General features: G+C 30.9%; 2 protein-coding genes across 3 annotated transcripts; both read right to left on the reverse strand.

Moving 5' to 3' along the window:
* Positions 1-921: 921 nt before the first annotated feature.
* LOC137828993 (E3 ubiquitin-protein ligase RGLG4) lies at positions 922-12,016 on the reverse strand. 2 transcript variants are annotated; one of them, XM_068635794.1, is made up of 11 exons: positions 11,530-12,016; positions 7,488-7,572; positions 7,138-7,278; positions 6,937-7,050; positions 3,276-3,373; positions 3,121-3,200; positions 2,647-2,752; positions 2,439-2,566; positions 2,129-2,255; positions 1,602-1,658; positions 922-1,520 (listed from the first exon to the last, which is right to left on the reverse strand). In XM_068635794.1, the coding sequence occupies exons 1-11, from the start codon at positions 11,731-11,733 to the stop codon at positions 1,434-1,436; spliced, it is 1,227 nt and encodes a 408-aa protein (XP_068491895.1). In that variant the 5' UTR covers positions 11,734-12,016; the 3' UTR covers positions 922-1,433. The 2 variants fall into 2 exon arrangements, with proteins under 2 accessions (XP_068491895.1, XP_068491899.1); XM_068635798.1 differs by having other exon boundaries at positions 7,138-7,304; positions 11,530-11,796.
* Positions 12,017-15,027: 3,011 nt separating this feature from the next.
* On the reverse strand, positions 15,028-21,757 carry LOC137829006 (uncharacterized). The gene is made up of 10 exons (XM_068635804.1): positions 21,364-21,757; positions 20,669-20,760; positions 20,389-20,496; positions 19,146-19,228; positions 18,524-18,657; positions 18,092-18,141; positions 17,317-17,409; positions 15,616-15,707; positions 15,364-15,470; positions 15,028-15,266 (listed from the first exon to the last, which is right to left on the reverse strand). Exons 1-10 carry the CDS (start codon positions 21,574-21,576, stop codon positions 15,225-15,227), a joined length of 1,014 nt encoding a protein of 337 aa, XP_068491905.1. The 5' UTR covers positions 21,577-21,757; the 3' UTR covers positions 15,028-15,224.
* Positions 21,758-23,838: the final 2,081 nt, after the last annotated feature.

Here is a 23,838-nt window from a genome sequence, read left to right on the forward strand (position 1 = left end):
ATATATATATATATAAATTAATTTTTTAACTTTAAAAACTGAGTATGAGAAGGTACGTAATATAATTTCCAAGTGTAAATTGATTATTTACTGTCTAAATAACAGACAGACTTGAAATCTTGCACACACCAAATATAATATTATACCATCAACATGTAAATTATATATATTTTAAAAAAATATAGTTATTTTATTTTATTTTGGCTTTAAATTCTTAGTTTTGTTTTTTTTATAATATTTATATGAAAGTTTGTGCATATTAGTATTTTAATTTAAGTTAGTAATTTTACAAGATTTTATATATGAGTAGAGATATATGACAAGAGAACAACGTGAGTAATTTTTAATATAAAACTTTATTTACATTAAAAAAATTAATATATTATTTGATTTATTAAAGTATTATTTATATTTATTTTATTATGTTAGATATTAATTTTTATTTTATTAGAATATTAAAATTTGATTCAATGTTTCTTTCTTATATTTTATTTTAGTGTTAAAAAAATTGTCAATAACTTTAACTACATAAACAAGTCTAAAACAAAAACTGAAAAAAATATTGAAAAATCACATACCAATCTATTAATCCATCTTATAATAGATATGAACAAAATGGATCACCTATTTTATTCTCGATCTAGGTATACGTGTAGTATTATCTATAATTGTGAAGAATTCTGAAAAACTAAAGTATTTTCATTTATTTCTTTAGAATTTTTGCAAATGTCATTTGGATTTTTTAATGCATCTATGACTTTTGAAATTTAACCTTTCCGCTAACTGAAGAAACTCTAAGACATAAACTTATCCCAATCACAAAGACTGGTTTTTAATAAATTCGGGTCTATATGGCTTCTTATTGGCCATGGTCAACATGATCCATAGCTACAACGCCATTGAATATCTTGCACAATCCTCTAACCATGCATCAAATTTCAACATACATATAAACAATATCTACATTGTCAAACAACTAAAATAAATTTCTTCAATCAAAAAACACTTTCATGCACAAATTGAACAACTAACAAGACATGCACAATTTTCTTAACTCCTAAACCGTCCCTACAATGTCAAACCACCTTTTCCATGCAACATTGTGATCATTCTTGGGCACTCTTCAAACAACCAAACCATCAATGTTCAAAAAGACAGTTATCTTCTTAACCCTGTTTAGACAAATATTTCCATGTACAGAATTAAAAAATTGAATTTCTTTCATGTGTTAAATTAACTTACATGAACTCTTACAAGTTCTCTTGCCAACTTTTTCAAGAGGTGAAGAGCTAAGTTGATTAAAGAAACTCAATTCCTTTTACTTTCTTACTTTTCTTGTGGAAAAATTTATCTAAACAGATAATTAAGAAAGAATTTGTCTAAACATATCATTAGTTAAAAACACACATTGTACACGGTTTTCCATTCTTCAATCAGCTAGAAAACACCCTCAGACGATTGGTGATCCTCTGACGGCATATTGGACAGTTACTTAACTTGGATCCACAGTCTCTACAGGTCTGCATTCCAAAATTGTTAAAAATCATAGATAAACTATCCAACAACAGAAGAGAAAAGGACCAAGAGTTAATGAGGCTCACCATGTGACCACATCCAAAGGCCAAATCCTTTCTACTTGTCAGACAAATAGCACATGCCTACAGAGAAAAAAGAGTATCATTGTGCTACTTGCTAAGTAGCTACCCAAACAAACAAAATCTTGTCTTCAGGCATTTTATGGTCTTGCTTTCAGGTTTGTTACTCCACCCAGAATTTTTTAATGTATATATATATATAACAGGCATCAATCACACTTTTTTCAGCTTACACACTAAACTTTTTATGTCACTGCATCCTCTTGAAGTTTGAGTTAAAATAAGAAGTGCTAAGTTCTATTAACATGCTTAATTTAGGTATTGTTCTGTGCTTATTAACCGTAGTCAAAATTGTGGCTATAACATATGTTCCCTTCAACTCAAAATCCAGAGGTTTAGTGACATAAATAAGTTGGGAAAGTGTTAACTACAGGGGAGTACCCAAAACATGTTACTTTTTTTAGTAATTTGACTTACTAGAAAGTGATAAAGGAGAATATAATGAATCATCTAGGTTTCAATCTTATATATACCATTTGATTTCTCTCATCATCCATGAAAGTTGGCATATTGCTGAGAACACGAGCTGGTGGCACAAGCCTAGAATAAGGGGCTGGAGGAGGTCTTGGAACAATTTTATTTGCCCTTCCTGTTACTCGGCTTTTGTCCAAAACACAGACAGAAGAAGAAAAAAACAAATAAATAACCATCAAACAGAAATTGTAACAAATAGTCACCTGAAAGAAAACCACTTTGCTTCTAAGAAATCTATCTCCAAAATGGACAAAAGTAAGTTGCAAATGTTTTCACTTTTCATGTAATGAAAGTATACAAGGGACCAACCCAAGTAGTTCCAGTTCAATGGCTGCTTTATATTGGAAAGGTATTTCCATTAGTGCAGCCAGAGCAAAAGCAGCTTCTTTTTCAGAGGAGCTTGATTTCTTAGACATTATGTCAGTGAAGTTAACAAACTGCATAAAAGGGGAGAGATTATTTTACCATAACAAACAGAGAAGTTGCTGCTATTCACAATTTAGTGTTGATTCCATACCTGAAAATTGTCAAATTCGCGAGCCGGTATCTTGTCATCAAACTTCTTCATGTCATCCCAAGGTCCATCACCAACTCCAACCAGAATAATAGACATGGGATATGAACTGACATCAGAAAAAGTAGAAAACAGAAAATTATGGAATTGGAGAGGTAGAACACTAGGAAGATTCCTATCAATAGGCCACAAGCAATTAACATAAATAAGTTTGATACCACGGTCAATCTAAAATTTTAAGGTATTAAGTTTGCAGATCCTTCAGAACCATATCTTGCTGAACAAATCCATTTTTTTCAACAAAATACTTCTCTTATATTGGAGAGAAGATGATTATAGTTCTCCTATAGATGACTCTGACTTCAATTTTTTTTATAATCTTTTGAATTTGTTTTTTGGAAATATTTCTTTTTTATAATAACAAGCAATTAATCTCGATAACCATCTAGGCTTTAATTATCAATTTGCTACATGTACCTTGCATCAGCTATTGCTTTGATAGTCCTTGCTTCTTGTGGACTTAGTTCTCCGTCTTCAGAGGCAGCACTTGTTGTAACCTTCAAATTTTGAACAAAATTATACAAAGATGGGAATTGTATCACATGCTTACACACAAAAGTAATATTATTTACCTGGCCATCTGCAATAATAACTAACACATGGAATTGACCATGACTTTGCTCAACTATGTCTATTGCAGCCTCAATCACTGGAGCGTAAGAAGTTGGTCCTTCAAACAAAAACATAAACATTTCTTCAGCCATGACTATAGCCTTAAGTTTACGAGTGTTATGTTTTATCTTAGTAATTAATGATGATTCCATTCAATGATTTATTCCATAAAATAAGCATTCTTGTAGTGTTAACACAAACACAAGATAAAATGGAACTTCTCCACAATTCATTGAATAAAACTATGAATCATCACTGCTTTCAGAAGAGGAGAGATTGATTACTCTAGTTCATCCTTTCCTAACTGAATTAAAACATACCAATTTTTAACCTCATGTCTTATGTTGTGGAATAGCCTGAAGCGTCTACCAACACAAACACTAGTTCGATAACATGATGATACCGCAAACATAAACGGCAGAAGGAAAAACATGAAAGAATCACAGAAAAAATAATGTGGTTCAATTGAAATATTAACAAACTTCAATATACTTCCACGACAGAATTTACTATACACAGATATTTTAACTCAAAGTTAGTTATTAATTGTCGTTATAGGATCCTATATATAACAACATAATTATCATAACTAACTTCTGTGAAATGCACCTAGAAGTCACCTGAACAGTGTTTCCTACTTCAGAGTGAAAGTCACTTGGTTGCATTAGTAATCTCAATAGATGCTAAAGCACTAAAATCTGCACATCCATACCTTTCCAGAGCTCTAGTCGTTCCCCTCATTCTATCTTTGGCAATAATGTAGTTATCACACGTCTGTTTTCATCAGAAGCTCATTGTTTGTCTTCTACCATATCACCTAAATTTTCATTTTGTAAGAAACTGAACGCTTCATCTCTGATAGACTTCACCTCAATGTTTGGCTTCTTACCATCTCTTATAGACTTCACCTCAATCTCTTAGCTTACAATTTCATAGAAACAACATCCTAGATGATGATACACTTATTAAATCCTATCTCAGGACACCATAGACGGTACCCCTCCACACCTTTTGGATATCCTAGAAACATGCATTTAACGTGTACATCCAGTTTTCTTGCCTTATGTGAGCATAGGCAACATGGCCAAATATTAGTAAATTTTCAAGGTTAGGAGAATGCCTTAACTAGATTTTATTAGGAGTCCTTATTTTAAGCGTCATTGAGGGACATATTTTAATTAGGTAGGCAGTAGTAGCAGTAGCTTCAAACCAAAACACCTTTAGAACTCTAGCAATCAACAACATGCATCTCACTCATTCCAAAATGGTTCTATTGAATCTTTCTACTAGGTCATTCTATTAAGGAGTCTAAAATACCGTTCCATGCCTTGCCATGTCATTCTCTTTACAGAAATTGTTGAACAATTCTGAGCAGAATTCTATAAGTTCTGAACCTCTTCACCTTCTTACCAATTTAGGTCCGCACTAGACGCTTCCAACTCTTGAAATTCTTAAAGGCTTTATCATTGGTCAGAAAGGCTTTATCATTGGTCTTCTGAGGATTGACACATAACTTCCTTTAGTAATTGAAACTATCAACAGGAAGTATCTTGCACCAAAGTGTGATGGACTTGAGACAATCCCCATAAGTTAGCATGAACATAGTCTAGATTTCCCTCCATTCTCTATTATATTAAATTGGATTTTTCACATTTTACATTGGACACAATGTTCACAAAATCTGAATTGTCAATTTTGTCAATTTCAAACAAGCCTTACTTCTTCAACTCAAAGAAGCTTTTCTCGTTTACATGACCTAACCTCATGTACTATATCTTAGTCTTAGACAGGATGTTATTCTTAGTAGTAGACAGTGAGCCAAATACTACAACACTCCAAGCCATACAAGTTATCCTTCCTCACGTCCTTCATTACTACCATGGATCCCCTCATCACCTTTAGCATTCCCTGCTCACCTTTAAACATATATCCCTTCTTTTCAAACTCATTCAAACCTAACTTCTTCAAGTACTCTTTCAGTTCCATCATGTAAACAAAACTTAATGTTTCTAACTCCATTTTCTTGCAGAACTTATTGTCACCAAGGAGAGTTGAGTTTCCTTGCATTTTTGTAAACTATTGGAACCATAGATGGTTAGGTGTTATGCGGAATGAGCAAGCAAAGTCCATTATCCACTCACAATCATCAATATGTATGACATTATAAGGACCTATGATGATTTATAATCGTCTTCCATCGTAATTGTTTCACTAGACATAGACGATCTACCGAAATTAGAGAGTCTACCAAATCCAAACAATTTATCAAAGATGTTAACCTTCTTTTGTCTCTCAGGATATAACCTTTTGGTAAAACATTCCTTTTTGCAATTGAAACGTCTGATAATGCTCCTCCAGCATTGTGGACCTTGACTTCAACCTCCTTTTTCCTCGGTTATCACTTGTGGACGTTCTTCCCCTTACTACAACGTCGTCTCCAGCACTAAATGCCTTAACATCAAACTTCTTGTACAACTCCTTCGAGCTTAAAGCTGCTTGAACTTCCTAAAGAGAAAGAGTCGTTCTTTCATACAACAAAGTTTCTTGAAAATAATCATGTGTCTTAGGCAACAAAGACAACAATAGAGCGCCTGATCCTCATCATCGCCAATATTCTTCGAATCAAGATGCTAAAGCACTAGACGCGCTATTATTGAGACTATTCACCATCACTAAAAGGTGCATACCTTCTACCAAATGCTCTAAAACAAGTTAAACAATCTAGGAATCTAAACAAGATTTTCTTGAACCAATCTGCATATATTATGCTCTATGCTCTATTTTCAAAAAGTAGAATAGAACTCATGCCATATTATGATTTGTTCAAATGCATGTGTCTACATGCTACCTATTGTGACACCCACTATCAAGTTCCTATTGGACTATCCACAAATGTCTAATCTCAAGCTTTCATTCCTCGACATAAAATGTGTTAGAGATCTCGCGTCTATTAGAGATAAAATCAAATTATAATATATAAGTGGGTTGACCATACAAACCGATTTTGAGACTGAATTATGCATAAACTCAGTTACTATGACTATGTTTTTTATGGAATGAAAATTAATATATTATTTCTAGCTACGTCACATATTTAATAAAATGAGGATGGGTATCTTTTACTAAATTGATCCATTCTGACTCTGAAAAATTACAAAAAAATAATATAGTGTGCAGAATGCAATCATTATTCAAATTGTCAGAAAAAATTATGTAATAATGCATGGAGTATCTGATCCAAAACATTGTGCACGAGTCAATTTTTTTCACAATAAAATAGTCTTAACTTTCTAGTGACAATAATATAAAATTGAACTCAAATATAATAAATGAGAAGTAATTTTATTTGATTTCTAAAATGTGGCATTAATGTCATTGAGATGAAATTTGATTCCATGAAACTTATTTATTTGAGCCTGGAAATCTACTCCAGTAAAAAATTGCAAAACTGTGGATTGTGACCGGATAGCGTATTTCAGCCTTCCAAATGTATTTCAACAACACTTAGTGTCTGAAATGTTTTTCAACAGGTAGAAAAGTCTTTAATCAGCAATTACTCAATTACAGCATATTGAGCTAAATGGTTGAAATAAGAACACAATAAGCCGAGATGAAAATCACCTGAAAGTCTTAAGTTTGGAACAATTTTCTGATAGCAAGTCAAAACCTCCTCAAATCCATGGCAAGATGAATGATCACTGTGAAAGCTAAACACTTCTCGATCATGAGTGGTGGCTGTTTAGATACAGAAGTTGAAGTATTTTAATATTGGAAAAACTAACTTTCTTCCATACATGTTCAGCAATAAGGATTAGGCCTTACCATCACCAAAGCCAAAACAAGGAATCAAGTTGTCATCATCAAAGGGAGCCAGAGTTTTGCCAATAATCCTGATGGCTTTCTCATAGGGGTTAGGTGTATTTCCAATAGCATGTAGACTTTTATTGTTGAATGAGACACTTCCTTCAATAACAACATGGATGCATTGGCTTTGTAGGCAAACAGTCAAAAAGAAATCATTCCAAAAGGAAATAATAACCAAATCCAATGTAAAACCAGAAACCATGTGTTTCCATGCCAATTTTAGTTCTCAATTATGTCTTCATTTCATCTTAAACGGATTGCAGTTGATCATAAAATTACCAAGTTAATTTTTTTTATATGCTACTTACCAGTCCATTCATTGCTTTTGGTAAAATCAATTCCAAGGAGAAGATTTGATGATTCTAAACCTTCGTTCCTCAAGGCATTTGTAACCTGCATAAGGGTAAAATGAACATAAAACTTTCCAAGGGACACACTGATAAATAGCCTAGGATAGTCACAAAACCAAATTTCACTAATAAATATTGCTCACATAATGAGTTCAATTAAGACCATCTTTGATGTCATTTACCAGTTTAGTTATAAGAACTTTAAGATTCAATAGTATTCCCATAGGAGATGATATAATGAACAGTGTGAAGATTGACTCACTAAAAAAAATCTTTCTAAAGTTCCTAGACCGTCTAATATTGACCATCTAAGTGAATGTGTTTGAGCTATTTCCACTACCAACAGTTTTCTTTTTTCCTTCTTCCATAACAAAATACATAACTTTAAAATAATCGCTTATTTAAGAAGTAAACGGGATATCGTTATTAAAACAAGCAGAAAAGTGCTTATTTTCAAAATAGGAAGATTAGACAAACAAAAGGAAAAAATAAATTTGCTTATTTTATTAAATAAGCATATAAAAAATAAAGTGTACATGCTCATGTACATAAAAATTTAAATAAAATAAATATTATAATTATAATTATATTTCATAAAATGTAAATACGATAAAATATCAAATAATCCCGTTTTGCACAATTTGAATTTTCAATGAAATGCAGAAAATATAGACAAGTTATATAATTTGAAATTCTTAAATCATACTTAGTTTCAGTCAATAAATCTAATAATTTTAAAAACTTGATAAAGTAATTTTTTTTTTTCACTGAAACTTGACGAAATAATAAAAAATGTACATGTTTTGAGACCACAAAACATGCTGCACCATCCAGTAAGTCATAAGTGGTCCCACTTAAGAAAGCTTAAAAACTCGCACATGTGAACACGTGACTCACCAACTTAGCTATTCACATTAAATTTTTATCATTTGTACTTTCTACAAATCCATTTTTGTTTTTTTATTCATTCACTAATATTTTTTCCTTTTGAACTTAATGAAAAAAAAATTATAAAAACTTTTATGTTAGATAATATTATAAAATTTGACATCTCAACTAGTCTATATAACATTTCAAATAACAATAATCATCTTCTACCATATAAGAAAATATTATTAAAAATAAAATAAAAAATTCAAACAAATATGAAAAACTAGATCAAAACTTATATATAAAAAATCTAACAAAAACGATACTTAAATAATATATACCTATTAATAAAAAATTTAAAAAAAAAACTATATATAAGATTTTATATCAATAAAATTATATAAAATCGTTCTTTATAAATAAACTCTAAATTATTCTATAAATAAAATGGAATTTTGATATAATCTTTCATATTTTTGTATTTTTTTCTTTTTCTTTTTTTAATAATAATGATTATTATTGTTAGTTGAGATGTCATTCTAACTTAGATGTCAAGTTGCATAATGATTTGATGTCTAACATAGAAAATATTATTTAAAAAATAAATAAACTCTAAGTTAGCAACTTTTTCTTCACATGCATTCTCTACTTTTCTTTCCTCAAGTTTTTCATGATTCATTAAAAAATATATTTTAAAAAATAATGGAAGAACTATTTATTAATAATTTATCATTAATTTATTTTAATTAAATTTTTAATGCTCATCCCTAGTAAACAACTTTTATGCAAGTCGTAATTTAAAGTTTTATTTCTCTTTATAGTTTCAAAAGTACTTCTTAGTTGAGAAGTCTGTAGTTCTTTTTCCATGTTAAAGTTTCCAACACTACTTTGCCAGTGCACAGATTATGATTATTCTTTTTACTTTTTCATCATCAAAACGCGTTTCCTCACTGTTGACAAACACAGTCTAGCTAGTGGATATTAAAATCGGATTACGTTTTGAAAGAAAAAAAAAAAAACTATTTTAGTTGTAGAACTTTTTAAAAAGATAAAACTTAAATACAGTTTATAGGTTTTTTCTTTAGGTTATTAAAATTAGAATTTTAGTTCAACAGCTTACCTAATTAACATGTTTTTGAGGTGATATTTTAAATTAGATCAATAACATTAACAATATTCTTTGAATAACCATGAAAATCAGATTATTTTAATAATTAATTACTGTCATTACGAGTTATTCCATGTGTGAAATAATATTATTAAGAATCAAATCTTAAAGAAGAGGGTATCTTCACTAATATTCAACGGTATAAAATGTATTATTTATAACATGTTTTACTTGAGAAGATATAAGATTTTCATCTTTCAATATTCTATATTCTATATTCTATATTCTATATTCTATATTCTATATTCTATATTCTATATTCTATATTCTATATTCTATGTAACACAAACACAGATACGATATGAATACAGAGATACATATTCTGTAAAATCTATAAAATGTAGGACACGGGACAATAAAGATTTATGTGTACAAGTATCTTCCAGATTATTTTTTGGAACAGAAAAATGTTTTTCATGATTGTTTCACAAAGATTTGTTTCTTAATTTTATAATCATAATAACAATTTATACAATAAAATTTAAATTTTTTAAAAATTAATGTATTTTTTCTTTTTAAAATTGTGTTAGAATAGTCAAAAATTTAATAAATACTTTTTGAATTAGACACTTCACTGATATAGATGTCATACAAGTGTCTGTATAGTCAATATTTTCAAAATAATATATTTTAAATTTTCTTTTATTATAAAAAATTATTAGGTTAAAATCTTGTTTTAAAACCCTAATCTACTCACATTAAATAGCAGTTACACCTCCAACTATACTGAGACAGACAAGAGTACAATGGAAGATGGGGCTATTAATACAAAGCACTACAAAAGGTATATAACATTTTATGCAATAAAAACGTTTGCATAATTAATTTAAAATTTATTTAGAATGAAACTATTTTTTTTTGTAAGATTGATTTCAATTAGAATTAATTTAAAAAATTAAAGGATTTATGTTTGAGTTGAGTGTTCTTATTTTAAGAAAAATAATAAAATAAATAATTTGATCTAAAATAATTTCTAAATACGCATGCCGTTGACTCTTTTTAAGCTATACTACATTCTCACTTTATGAATTAATATTGCTTTAGGTCCCTTCACGTAAACTTTTAATTATTAATGCTTAATATTTGTAAAATGTGGAAAACTACAACAAATTAATATTTAAATTTCCTTTATTACAAACTAGTTTAAATTTACTAAAAAATTCTGAAAAAATTAAAACTTGGTTTGATTACTTTTTCACTTTGAATTTTTCTTTTAGTAGACAATTTTAAATTAAAGCTCATATTAATTTGAAAATTCTCTTACTTCAAAATAAATTATTCTTAAAATAACATAATATAAAAAACTTATTAAATAAAAAACAATTTCAAATATAAAAATAATTAATTATTATATTAACTAATTTAATATTGTTTTAAAAATTCAAAAATTTATTGATATTTAAATTAGTTTTTATTATTAATAAATTTTTATTTTATTTAATAATTTTCTTATAATAGAATGGAAAATAATAGAAAAGAAAAATTATATATATTAAGAGTATATCAAAAAACTTATAACACATTTGAATTAAATATTTTGATTTTAATATATTTTTAATAGAGTAATATTTAGTTTAAAAAATAATCTTATAATAATAATAATAATAAACTATTATTATTTAAAGCAGAGCAAAAGAAGAACTGATCAAGATTTTGACACATGATATTATCCACTCCGCGCGGCCAAACCTTTCATCTTCTCGTCAACGCCCAAATTTGAAAAATAAATATTAAAAAATAATTTTTCGAACAATTATTTTAAGAAAATACTGATAAAAATAAAATAAAAGCTTTTGAAAAATGATTTTTGTTTTGCAATTCATCAACAAGATTTTTCACAGAAGAAGAAAAACAACACAGTTTGAATCTACGAATCGAAAAAGAGGAAGAAGAAGAAGAAGGAAACAAGGCAATTTGAATCTATCAATTGAAAAGGAGGAAGAGTGTGAAACTGCAAAGAACCTGTTCAAGCGAAGTGAAGTTATCAGGAATCAGAGCGTATTTCTCTTTCGCAGATAATTTTCCAGAGCCGTGGTGTTGCGCCGGTGGTGGCTCTCGCGGTGGTTTCCGTGATGATTCCGACGACGACGGTCGTGGTGGCGGTGACAATTTTCTAGATAACGCCGGAGAGACGACATCACGTCTTTTGGTGTGCGAATTTCCCATGGCAGCTTGAAGCAGAGATTGAATCAAGTTGAAGAAGACATTTATAACAATAAACACAGTAACAAATAATTACAACTTAAATAGTAAAATAAAATAAGTGTGAAGGGAAGTGTTAGGTAGATTGAGACTAAAATATATTAAGTATTCCAAATACTTTTCTCCATATATTTTTATATGTGGAATTTTTTGCAAATATTTTATCATTTTTTTTCACTCATTTTTATGAATGAAGCCAAATAAATCAACAACTTGCATAAAAATAAATAATATAATGAGTCTGAGATGTGGATAATTGAATGCTTATGAAAACTAGTTATATATTGTGTCTCAGACTTAATGCAATAATTGCTTCCTTCTTAGAACAGTAATATTTATTTGTAATTTTTTATCATTTTTGTCTTCACACCAGTTTGAATCTAAGTAACAGTAAACCAGTTTGAATTCAAGTAATGGTGCAAGTCAACTTATAATTGATTTTTATTTAGAAATAACATCTCAAATTTTGATGTTTCTTTTAGCACCATTTTAGCAGCAAGTAAATATAAATAAATCTTCTTAAAATTCTTCATAAATCTCTTAGTATGTTGATCAATCTAGTTGTAAAATAAATATTGGGCATACTATTATATATATATATATATATATGATTTTTTTTTTTGTAGACGACTACGTTAGATTGACATGGATTGAATTTCTTGCCCACAAGAATGAAGCCTTTAAGGTCTTCTATAAGAAATTTTGAAAAAAACTTATTTATTGTAGGGCACATTCTCCCTGCACCCAACACATTCTAATTGGCACCCAATCACTTAATAGTAAAAGACGAATATACCCTTAATGAAATTCTGAAAACTATAATTGTGATATGCACCTGCACCAACCCTATTCTTTTGTTCTTCCATTCCATTGTGCCTGCCGCAGCCACCGAGCCACCGTAAGCCACCGTGTTGTGCAGCCACCGTGAGCAAGCTTGTTGTCCAACCACCGTGAGCGACGTTCTTCTCCATTCTTCTGCACCCACCGTGACCTCCATTATCGCAGGCAGAGCACCAGATTCGAAGGTACGTCATGCTTCCGGATATTTTTTTCCATAAGTGAGTGAGAGTTGCGGATATTTTTATCCGCAAGTGACTTTTGAGAGGTGCAGATATTTTTATCCGTAAGGGAGTTTGGGGTCCGGATATTTTTATCCGTAAGTTTGTTTTAACTTACGGATATTTTTATCCAGAATATAGTTGGATCCGGATATTTTTATCCGTAGGCAAAACTGTGGCTGACTTCCGGATATTTTTATCCGTAGGCACAACTGTGGCTTCCGGATATTTTTATCCGTAAGCAACGATCAGTTCCGGATATTTTTATCTGTAAGCAACGAGCAGTTCCGGATATTTTTATCCGTAAATGAAGAAGACAAGGGCATTTTAGAATTTTTAAAAGTGTGTCGGGTGCCAGTCACAATTGATCGGGTGCAGGAAGCAATTGCCTTATTGTAGTTATCACAAAAGTGATGGGATGAGAGTTTGTAATTGAACTCTCAAAAAAATTGTGATGATGATGATGGAATTCATCACAATTTTTCAACCGCACAAACATCATAGCAAAATAGTGTAGTGGAGAGGAAAAATAGATTAATGCAAGAAATAACCATAAATATGTTGTATAGATCAACCCCAAAAAAGTAAATACATCTTGTTATAAAACATAATTTATATAAGACTGATCTTGTTGAAGACTCGTTTTGAGTTGTGGAAGGGAAGAAAACTTTCGATATATTTTATTTTCATCCTTTTAGACGTTAATGTTTAATATTAAAAACCAAAGAAAGTCTTGAAAATTTTGAATCTAGAAGTGATGCAAGAACTATGCTTGGATACTCAAAAACTTCTAAAGCCTGCAAAGTTTATAACTCTAGGACCAAAGTCATGGAAGAAGTTATTCATGTAAGGTTCAATGACTATAAGCCTGATAAGAAATTATCAAAGATAAATGACGTTTTTTTCTAAGTTGAAGGTAGTTAACAACAAAACAAAAAGCTGAAGAATGATGAAACCAAGAAATTCATGCAAGATGAGCATGACCAATTCTTGAAGAATGATGTTTGGAAACTTATGGAGGAACCCAAAGAAAGGAAGGTTGTAGGAGCAAAGTGGATCTTCATAAACAAGATGGATGAACAAGGTATTGTTGTGAGGAATAAAGCTAGATTAATGGCCAAAGGTTACTCACAACAGAAAGGCACAAACTACATAGAAACACATGCACTAGTTAGCAAGACTTTGAGGCTATAAGAATCTTATTGTTATTTGTAGCGTATAACAATGTGAAGTTTTATCAAAATGGATGTTAAAGACTGTGTTCCTCAATGATGACATAATCATCCATCAAACAAAGCATGTGAAACAACTTCTTAAGAAATTCATGTTGGATGAAGCCAATGAAATGAAGACACTCATGCAACCAACCATGTCATTAGGACTAGACGAGGAATTAAGAAAATTGGACATCATATATAGATAGATGATTAGTTCACTTCTTTACCTCGCAACATCTAGATTTGATATTATATTTGTTGTTTGCTTATGTGCTTGTTTCCACACCAAAAGAACTATATATATAAATCATTTAACTAATCTTGCCTTGGTTGAAGTAAGGAGGAAAAAAAATGGATGAAAGGCTTCTAGCCTTTGTCATTGCATGGATATTAGCTCCAAGAGGGAGCAACCATGCTCAATTGTCTAAAGATAACATGTTGCTCATATTTACTTTTAAGTCTAGAATTCAACTATATTGGCCAACAATTATTTATGCGACCATGTTAAAGGAAAAATGATTGTTTATCTACCAAATGTCCTTTGTTGTCTTCCTCTCAAGAGTATTTGAACACTATGGTATGGACTTGGAAGGTGAAACTATTGCTTCTCTTCACTCCTTTAACAAAATTGAGGAAGTTGCATACCACAGGATGGGAATTGTAGAAAAAGGAGCACAATGGGTGTATAAAAGAATGAAGAACACGTGAAAATACCTAAAGATCAATCTGAACCAATGCAAACCAAAGAAGTTCAATCCAAATGAAGAGAATAAAAACCTATTTTACCTTTTGAACAAACTCTATTGGTCAAGCTGGACAAAGTGTATAATTACCAACTAAAAAGGGATGTACAATATGATGAAACTTTGGAAAATATTCATATATCTCTTCATAACATTAAAAGGAAGCTAAAGAAGCACAACATTTGTTAACATGTGTGCCTATTTGAATGCTAATAGTTTCTATTTTAATATGTTAAAACGTGAAATAATTGATTAATTTTACTGATATAATGGATTAAATAGTTAAATAACATTAAATACACTTGGTTATCCTTTTTGCAATGTTTTCTAGAGTAAATAAGAATATTATACACAAAATTGTAGAGAGTGTTTTACTCTTATACCACAACATATGGATATGTATTCTATACATCCATGCAAGAGAGATAATGTTTCCATCAAGTTGCCTGCAACAATTCTCTGATATCGTATCCTTGAAGCTATATACACAAACAGCAGAAGAAGCATTCTTAATATTGAATAAAAGTTTATGGTAAAAACTAACAGAATTTGCAAACATGGAGGTATAATAAATACCTGCAGAAAAGTAAGAAATAATATCACTCCTGAATTCCAAAAGGCATGGATAGTGATTGGAGTGAGAAGGTTGTGAGTTTGAGCATATGAAAACCCCAAAGCAGCCCCTGAGTATGTCACAAATTTATGTTATTTTCTTCACAGTAGGTGGAGGAACAATAGCATCTTTTCAGAGAAAGTAAGCGTTTCTATAATATAAAACTTCATTGTTTCCATTTCTGAAGATCAACTTGTGATGTATTTACACTGTACCTAGAACAAACAACTGTGGAAATTCTCCAGGGGTGAGATGTGCAAGGGAAAACACAGTGGCGCTGATGATAACAGCAACTGGTGTAGGAACCCTACAGTGATATTGGTGAATGAGAAAACTTGCACCAGTAACAATCAATTCACAAAACATACTTCAACAATTGAGTTGAGGAATCCATGATGCATCATCTCATTAAGCTAAATCTACAAATTTTGCATACATGTATATTCACTTATATAGATAAATTTTCACAAAGAAAGCATAAGAGAAACTTCAAGCTTTGATTTTACCTAACATTGCTAATCCAAATACTCAGGCAATCACACTACTAGTTTTACACATTAAAATAGAATAAAATTCAAAATGTGACCTTATCATGATACTGTTCTTAGAAATGCTCAGAATCCTTGAGTAATCATTTTTCCTCAAGCTCACTGATCACTTATACACAAAGCAATAAATTTTCCTCAATTGAAGATCCAATGAAGAATGTATAGCATATTTTAAACATATATCAAAATATTGATTATATTGGGTGTAGTTATCTTTTCTTTCATACTTATTAACAGGGCTCTGACCTTTTCAGGCTATCTGGGTAAGAACTAAGAAGAGCCACAGAGTAAAACTGAATTAAACTTTAGTACGCAGTAATGAAATGATGAAACTATCAGTCAGTTTCAAAACCTTCACTTCCACATGTCATATTGATGTTTCTCTTCTTGCTTTCTAATTATCCCTCTTTCATTGTCTACCTCTGGAGCTGGCAGTCTCACATTAGAAACCTCTGTATTCTCTTATGTAAACAGTATTTTGAAAAGCTCAAGTTTGTATACACTACAAGAAAATCATTAAATAAAAACCAATTAATTACTTGTTATATTAACTAAATTATATACTATTTTAGAGACTAAAAATTATTGATATCCAAATTAGTTTCTACTGTTAATAAATAGTTTCTAAATTAGTATCTAATTATTTAGATTTTTAAGTATCTAATAATTTTGTTAGTCTCTGAAATAGTATTTACTTTCGTCAATATAGCAATTAATTATTTTTTTCCTCTAAAATTGGTTTCTATTTAATGATTTTATAGTAGTGATATAAACGAGTAATCCATTCGTTAGGAGTTTCATGAGCTATGATATGGACCTCAAAAATATCTAAGACCAACCTTCCCTAGTCCTAAATGTGTGTTTGTGTGTGTGTATATGTATATATATACATATAAACATGTATGTATGTATATATATGTACATATATATGTATATATAATCTCTTAAAGGTAAAATTCCATATATTAAAGTTCACCAAGTTGATTGAAGAGCTACCACCTAAATTATGAGTCCAAATGCACCAATATGGTCAGTAACTTAACTGGAAGGGAAAATAGCTACTAGCTAGCACAATGCAAACTTCACTATACATTCTAATCAACTTTTAATTTTTTTCAAGGATAAGATAACTATAGCGTAGCTGAAGCTGCACTTGTTGAAGCCTTCTGTGTTCAATTCTTGCCATTGTATATCTAATTCAGAAAGGAAAAACTCCAACTTTCAAGGCAAGCTGAAGTTTCTTATAGCATGAATTATTATGATATAGGGAAATGAAAAAATGGTAAAATCAAAAAGGGGAAAAAAAGAAGTTGATCAACAAACCACAGGTCTCAAATAGAAAGGAAAAGATATGAAGGCAACCAATACCACTTAGTCAGAGAAGTCATAAAAAATCCTCTAAATACGGTCTCCTCAAGGAGTGGAGCAAGAACGCCTGTGATGCCCACCAAGCAAGCAGTACTACGATGAAAATAAACACAATCAATCACTTGCTTGAGAATCTGCCTAGATGGGAACTTTTGACAAATTCCTTTCATTGATAGAAGGAGGGACTATGAAATTCCAGTCCACAACAGCAATTGTCACCACAATGTTTACTACAAAAAAATCATTAAATAACAACTAAATTGAAGAAAAAAAATAATTAGTCACTATACTGACTAAATTAGATACTAGTTTAGATACTAAAAAATTATTCATATCTAAAGTGATTTCTATTATTAATAAAAATTTATAAAATGTTTTATAAATTAGTCTCTAAATTAGCTATCAAAGTTTTAGTTACTAATATTTCTAAATTAGTCTTTAAAAGACTAATAGAGACTAATTTAGAATATAAAGTAGTAAGTAACTAAAACATTGGCAATCAATGATTAAATACCAATTTAAAAACTATTTTTATAAATTTTTATTAAAAATAGAAACTACTTCAGATACCAATAATTTTTTTGTTTATAAAATGGTCTCTAATTTAGTCAAATAGTAACTAATTATTTTGGTCTCTGAAATTAGTTTCTATTTAATGATTTTTTTGTAGTGATTGTGGTTTTAGATACCTCAGCAACTGCAATTTGGATGCATAAGCCTCATTTAACTGGAAATTTATGCAATTTCTGTAATGGAACAGAATATCTTATATTACCTTAGATTTGAAGATCCAATTAATGGAAGCAAGCGAACAAGAGCATCAGTCTGAAAGGCAGTTTATAGAAGCATATAAGAGATACCCACATGGTTTCAAGTCCAGAAAAAAATTAAACACTGTTATAAAAGGCAAACTTTAACAGAACAAAGTAATACTCCTATCAAGACAGATTAATTCTGCTAAGGTACAAGAGGAAGATATAGCTAATCTGATCCACCTCTAGTTAGCTATCCATGATGGCAAATCGGCTACATACTATAAACTGCTGTGATGTAATTCTAAGATCAGTGGTTCAATACTAATGCTATTGGAAAATCAGTGACCCTAAATTGCCTCCTCCCATGCTACAAAGAAAATAGTTTAACATATAGAAAGAAAGTAATAACTACATCTTCATCTGCCAGTAAATTTGAAAAATAGAGCATAAACCTCTCTTTGTGGGGTTTCCCCACTGAAGAAAGATACAGCAACTCCGGTCAATGCAATGGCAATTATGGCACCAACAAGTCCAACTCCAGCCCACAAAAGCCAACCCTTTTGAAGATTGAAAGGTTCCCTCAAATCTGTAACAAAGTTTTTACCATTGAATGGAAAAAGCATCAGTGCGTAACATCTTCTAATTCTTCCAAATAGAAGCCAATTGCAAACTAGGATTAAAATGAGATTTAAACCAACATGAAGCAACATAAAGAGATACAGCATGTCCATAAAGGCACAAACTGGTTTGTATTGGTTGCAGTGAACCTAATTAAATTGTTAACACTTTTGTAAGTCTTAAGGTTTGATGCCAGTCATTAATATAAACATCGAAGAATAACTCTTGCATGAGCACAGTGTCTATAAGTGCAGTGAATAAACAGCTCCAGATGTCTTAAAATAATAATCAAGCTTGTATTGAAATCTATGCTGAAGTTATCTTAATATTATTTTGAGCTCAAGATTGGTTGCACTTATAGGCACTATACTCTCAGCCTCACACAATTATTGCTCACATTAGAAACCATTTTGTTTATATCCTAGATATAACTGAAAGGGTCTTAAATGATGATACCGTATTTGAAGAAGTCTTCAGGAAGTGGCTGGAAAGTGTTGGCAACACTAAAAATGATTCCAAGTACAACAGCAGTTGTTACGCTGCCAAGACAAATAATAGGAGAAAATAAGAAAGTAATCCAAAACTTTGCGTACTTCGTCTTTAACACTAGAAAGAAAAATGGAATAATTATTAGGTACAGAAGGCAGAAAGGCCAAAGGTGTTTCATACTTTTATTGTTTATAGATTGATCTAGTTTACACCATACTAAAGTTTAAAGCTGTTGGAAATAATAATAATAATAATAGTTAATGTACTTAAGAAACAGTATGTTCACATATCACATGAACAAATGCATTTAGTATTCAAGGTTATTAATGTCTACAGAGTTGCACTCCATTAATATTTCCTAGAATTTGAGCTCCAGGCCAAAGTCAATCTACAAAATCGGCTACAAAATCGGCTTACAAGATAAGGATTGTGCGAGCTTTACGTACTCTATTTAAGTTACATCTTAAGTCACAAAATTTTAGTATTGTCTAACATGAAAGCTTTATATAAAAAAAGTTACATCTTAAGTCGATGAGAAACTAAACCATTCTTTAGTTGCAATTAAGGCAACCCCCAAAGAGGTACAACTAAGGCAGGCTAAGGGTCACCACAAAAAAGGTGGCCTCCCAACACTGCCCCTCACACACAAGGTTGCTAAAGTTTCGCAAATGCAAGTGGCCCAATAATGGATAAAGAATAGGCTTTGATACATCATAGATTCTCAAAAAGTTCTCATGGAGGAGGTGGGAATCTAACTTTCCCAATTCAAAATAAAAAATTTACTGAAAAAATGACCATATTACTCATTAATTCATTCTCAGGTATGAAGAAATTTCCCTCCTACTAAACGTCCCCTAAGTCTATCAAGAAGCTATATTATATGCAGAACCTTCTCTCCTCTCTTTTTAAATCTCACCCTCCAAAATTCAATAAATGCAAATGTTACAAAGTAAGCATTCAAACATTTCACAAGGAACCAAGCTTTGAGCTAGAAGTAATCAAAGGATGAAAGCCTAAAAACCTAATCCGTATCACTCACTTCCATGAACATCATGTCATCTTGCTAAATAAAATGTAGCTCCACATCTTCTTAGCAAATCAATGACTCATCCAAAATAAGTCACAAGCAAAAAAAGTGGAAGTAGTTCCAAAAATTTACCAACCAACTTCAAGAATTACAAAGGTAAGAGAGTCCAAAGGAATAGCATACCCCTGATCTAACAAAAGTATCTCTGCCTTGTCATCTAAACTTAGCACATCAGGTTTGATCCCAAGATAAGGGAGAGCAATTGCTTCAGTCAAACCTGTCAGCACAAAACTGCCTGGGAATAAATTAATGGCCCAACATACACCACAAACAGTAACATACAAATAAATTATAGCATGTAAACCAATTGACAGCATAGGTAAGGAGTCCCCAGATGACATCTTCTCAGTAGATTTACATTATTCAAGTTTGATATGAAATCATAACAGCTATTCAAACACACCCCAATCCACAAGCAAGAGAGGTCAATGAAACTGTTTGCCATTCCCAAGGCACCTCCCATCGCCTCAGAATAGGCCATTCCAATCCCGAATCCTGAAAACCAGACAAATAAAAAGAACAATACAAGTAATTTAGACAATTGTTTATAAAGAATTTGATTAGAATGTACTCATAACATAAAAGTTGCTTACATTATCAATCAATAGTAAATTGTAATGCCTGGTAAGATTACTGACATATGTAATCATTACTAAAAAACTATATTTGAGAGATTCATAATTGATCGACAGTGCAAAAATCTTCATAAACAATGTGTGAAACTAAATTCTTTCATATATTATTGTAAACAAAAACAAACAAGATAAAGACCTGTGACTCATAGGTGTCACTGAAATGCACTCACATTCACTCATGCAAAGGGAATCATATCATCATAGTAAATGTAAATTTGGTATTGAATAAGCTGAAAAACCAATCACCAGATACCCATTTCAAAAAAAAAAATCTTCTTCATTTTTTTAGCTTGTCACAAGTAGCATAGAAAGTCATAAACACTTTTTACTCATCATGCACGGAAATTATAACCCATCAAACAACAATTCCCACGATACTTTATAAACTGAAATTCCGTGAAAGTAATTGCATAGGAAACAAAAATAGAAAACAAAAAAGAAAAAAGGTGTGAAAGCAGAGTGCCTTGTCTCCAGCGTTGAAGAAGCAAACTGAAGAAAGGGCCCTTTTTGAACCGAGATTCAAGCGGTGCAGGAAAAAGGGGTTTCTATGGAGAAATGCGTGGCTTTGCTTTGAGATGGTTTTGAAGGAAGGACAAATCTTGTGGGAGCCAAAGAGGGTGGAAGGTGATGGTGAAAACAACAGTGAAGAAGCAATGAACATTGAATTTGAAAGCATTATGTGAAGTGGAGATTTCGGAAGTTGGATTCGGAAAAGAAGAGCTTTGAATGTGAATCCTTTGGATGATTTGCCCACGAGCAGAGCAGAAGACACAAGACCGGATAAGGCTCGTCACTACACTTGTTTCATTACTTCAACTGCTTCAAAAATTTAGGATGAAATGATGTTGGAAATTTGTATTGGTTTACTATTTTTTTTTTACAATAAAAGAGTTTGTTGCAAGTAGAAAGGCTTTTAGATTGTGAACTAGCTAAAAAAATATTTTAAGTATGAATTTCAAAATAGGTACTAGAAAAATTATATGTTAATGTGTGATTAGATGTTAATATAAAAAATTTACCCTCCAATCCTCCTTCAAAAAAATTTAGTTGTATCATAATGGTGGCACTCTTGCAAACGTTACAAAATCAAATTCATAGTGTGTAAAGAATATGAAACACAAGGCACATTCTCTTGGTGTAGTCCATTGCAATCTTGAGAATATGATACAAAGCAAGCAACTCAAGTTTTTACTTTGTTTGTTAAGTCTTATTTTCTTTAGAAATCATGGATTTGTACCTCCTCACTCTCCTCCATATGATCAAAGACTTAACTCCAACTTTATTGGATACAAGAAACCCACCTAGGTTGTGTTTGGAGATAGACTATTAAGTGTTAGTATGTTTGAAGCTTTTAATGATTTATACAAAGATAAAAAAATTATTAAGTGTTATTATGATTGATGCTCTTAATTGTTTATACAAAAATCAAATTTTCATAGTATTGTGAATTTGATAGATTTTACTATTAAATCTATGATTATTTGGAGTTTTTCGTATTTTTCAAATGAGTAATGTTTCATTTACACTTAATTTTGTGGGACCTAAATGTAACAACAATATGAGGCTTTTAATAATTTGAGTGTAAAATACAAAGTGAGTTGTCATCGAAATGGGGACTTGAAGTGAATGACAATAGGGTGAAGGTGAAAGCATAAAAGATCAGACATCAGCAAAGATCATAGTAGAAGGTGGGGTGTTACACATTTACCCATAAATGTAAAAGGTTCTATTCATTTAAATTTTGAAATGGTTTGTACAGTTTTGAAACAAAACCACCAAAGAATAAAATGACAATGACTTTGGAAGTAAAAATGTCACTTAACCAATACCACAACACAATTAACCACATTCCACAATTGTTTTAACCATAGCTTTTACTAGTCATGTTCAATTATGTGATGAATAAAATTTGTTTCAACCAACCTAAAAATCATATACAATTGTGTGTAACCATTCACTTCATAACCGGTCCGAACTTGGATAACTACATTTGAGGATGACTTTAACCACCAGTTATCCATATGTACTACAAGTCCATCACCAATTAAACTAAAGAATGGACACCATAAAGGAATCATTTAAACTCTACCAATTGCATGGTCAAGCCATGTAAAATAGTGATGTAAAATAGTGAGTAAAGACATCCAAAGCTTAACAAGTATCACTTTGGAAGTCAAGAGGTCATTTAACTAATACCCCAGCACAATCAACTACATTTCACAATCGTTTTCACCAAACTTTTTACCATCCATCGTTTTCACCAAACTTTTTACCATCCATGTTCAATGATGCAATCAATAACATTTTTGTCTCGACCAAGCTGAAAATCATAAACAATTGTCATTAACCATTCACTTCATAAGCATTGATCCAAGGCTTATATTCATAATCAATGTAATCACCTTCATTTTCAAACCTAATTAGGAATTTAACCAATTTGTCAACATTGGTAACCACATTTAAGGATGACATTAACCACTATTTATCCATATAAAGTGAGAGACATTCACCACTCAAAATGGACACAATAAACACCTTAAACTCCACCAATTGTCTGCCTATGTCATCTTAGAAGGATTAAGTACTTTCAAGGGTCAACAAGTTTGACTATCAAAGTGAATAGCCCATTTAACCAATTTCACAACACACTTAACCACATTGTAAATTGGTTTTAACCAAAAAGATTTACTAACCATGTTCAATTATATAATGAATAAAAACAATCTATCAACCAACCTACCAATCATAACTCTCATAGACCATTCATTTCATAAACATTCATCCAAGGCTTCTTGTTTCTTGTTTCTACATTTCTCTATTGTTTCTTGTTTCTATATTTCTCTGGAAATTTTTGGTCATGTATTGGTGTAGGTTATTTCAACATAGGTTCTTTCATACAAATCCACACATACTCAATTATATTCTCTTCATCAAATAG

The sequence above is a fragment of the Phaseolus vulgaris genome, chromosome 11 (assembly GCF_000499845.2).
Source record: "Phaseolus vulgaris cultivar G19833 chromosome 11, P. vulgaris v2.0, whole genome shotgun sequence".
Classification (NCBI taxonomy): domain Eukaryota; kingdom Viridiplantae; phylum Streptophyta; class Magnoliopsida; order Fabales; family Fabaceae; genus Phaseolus; species Phaseolus vulgaris.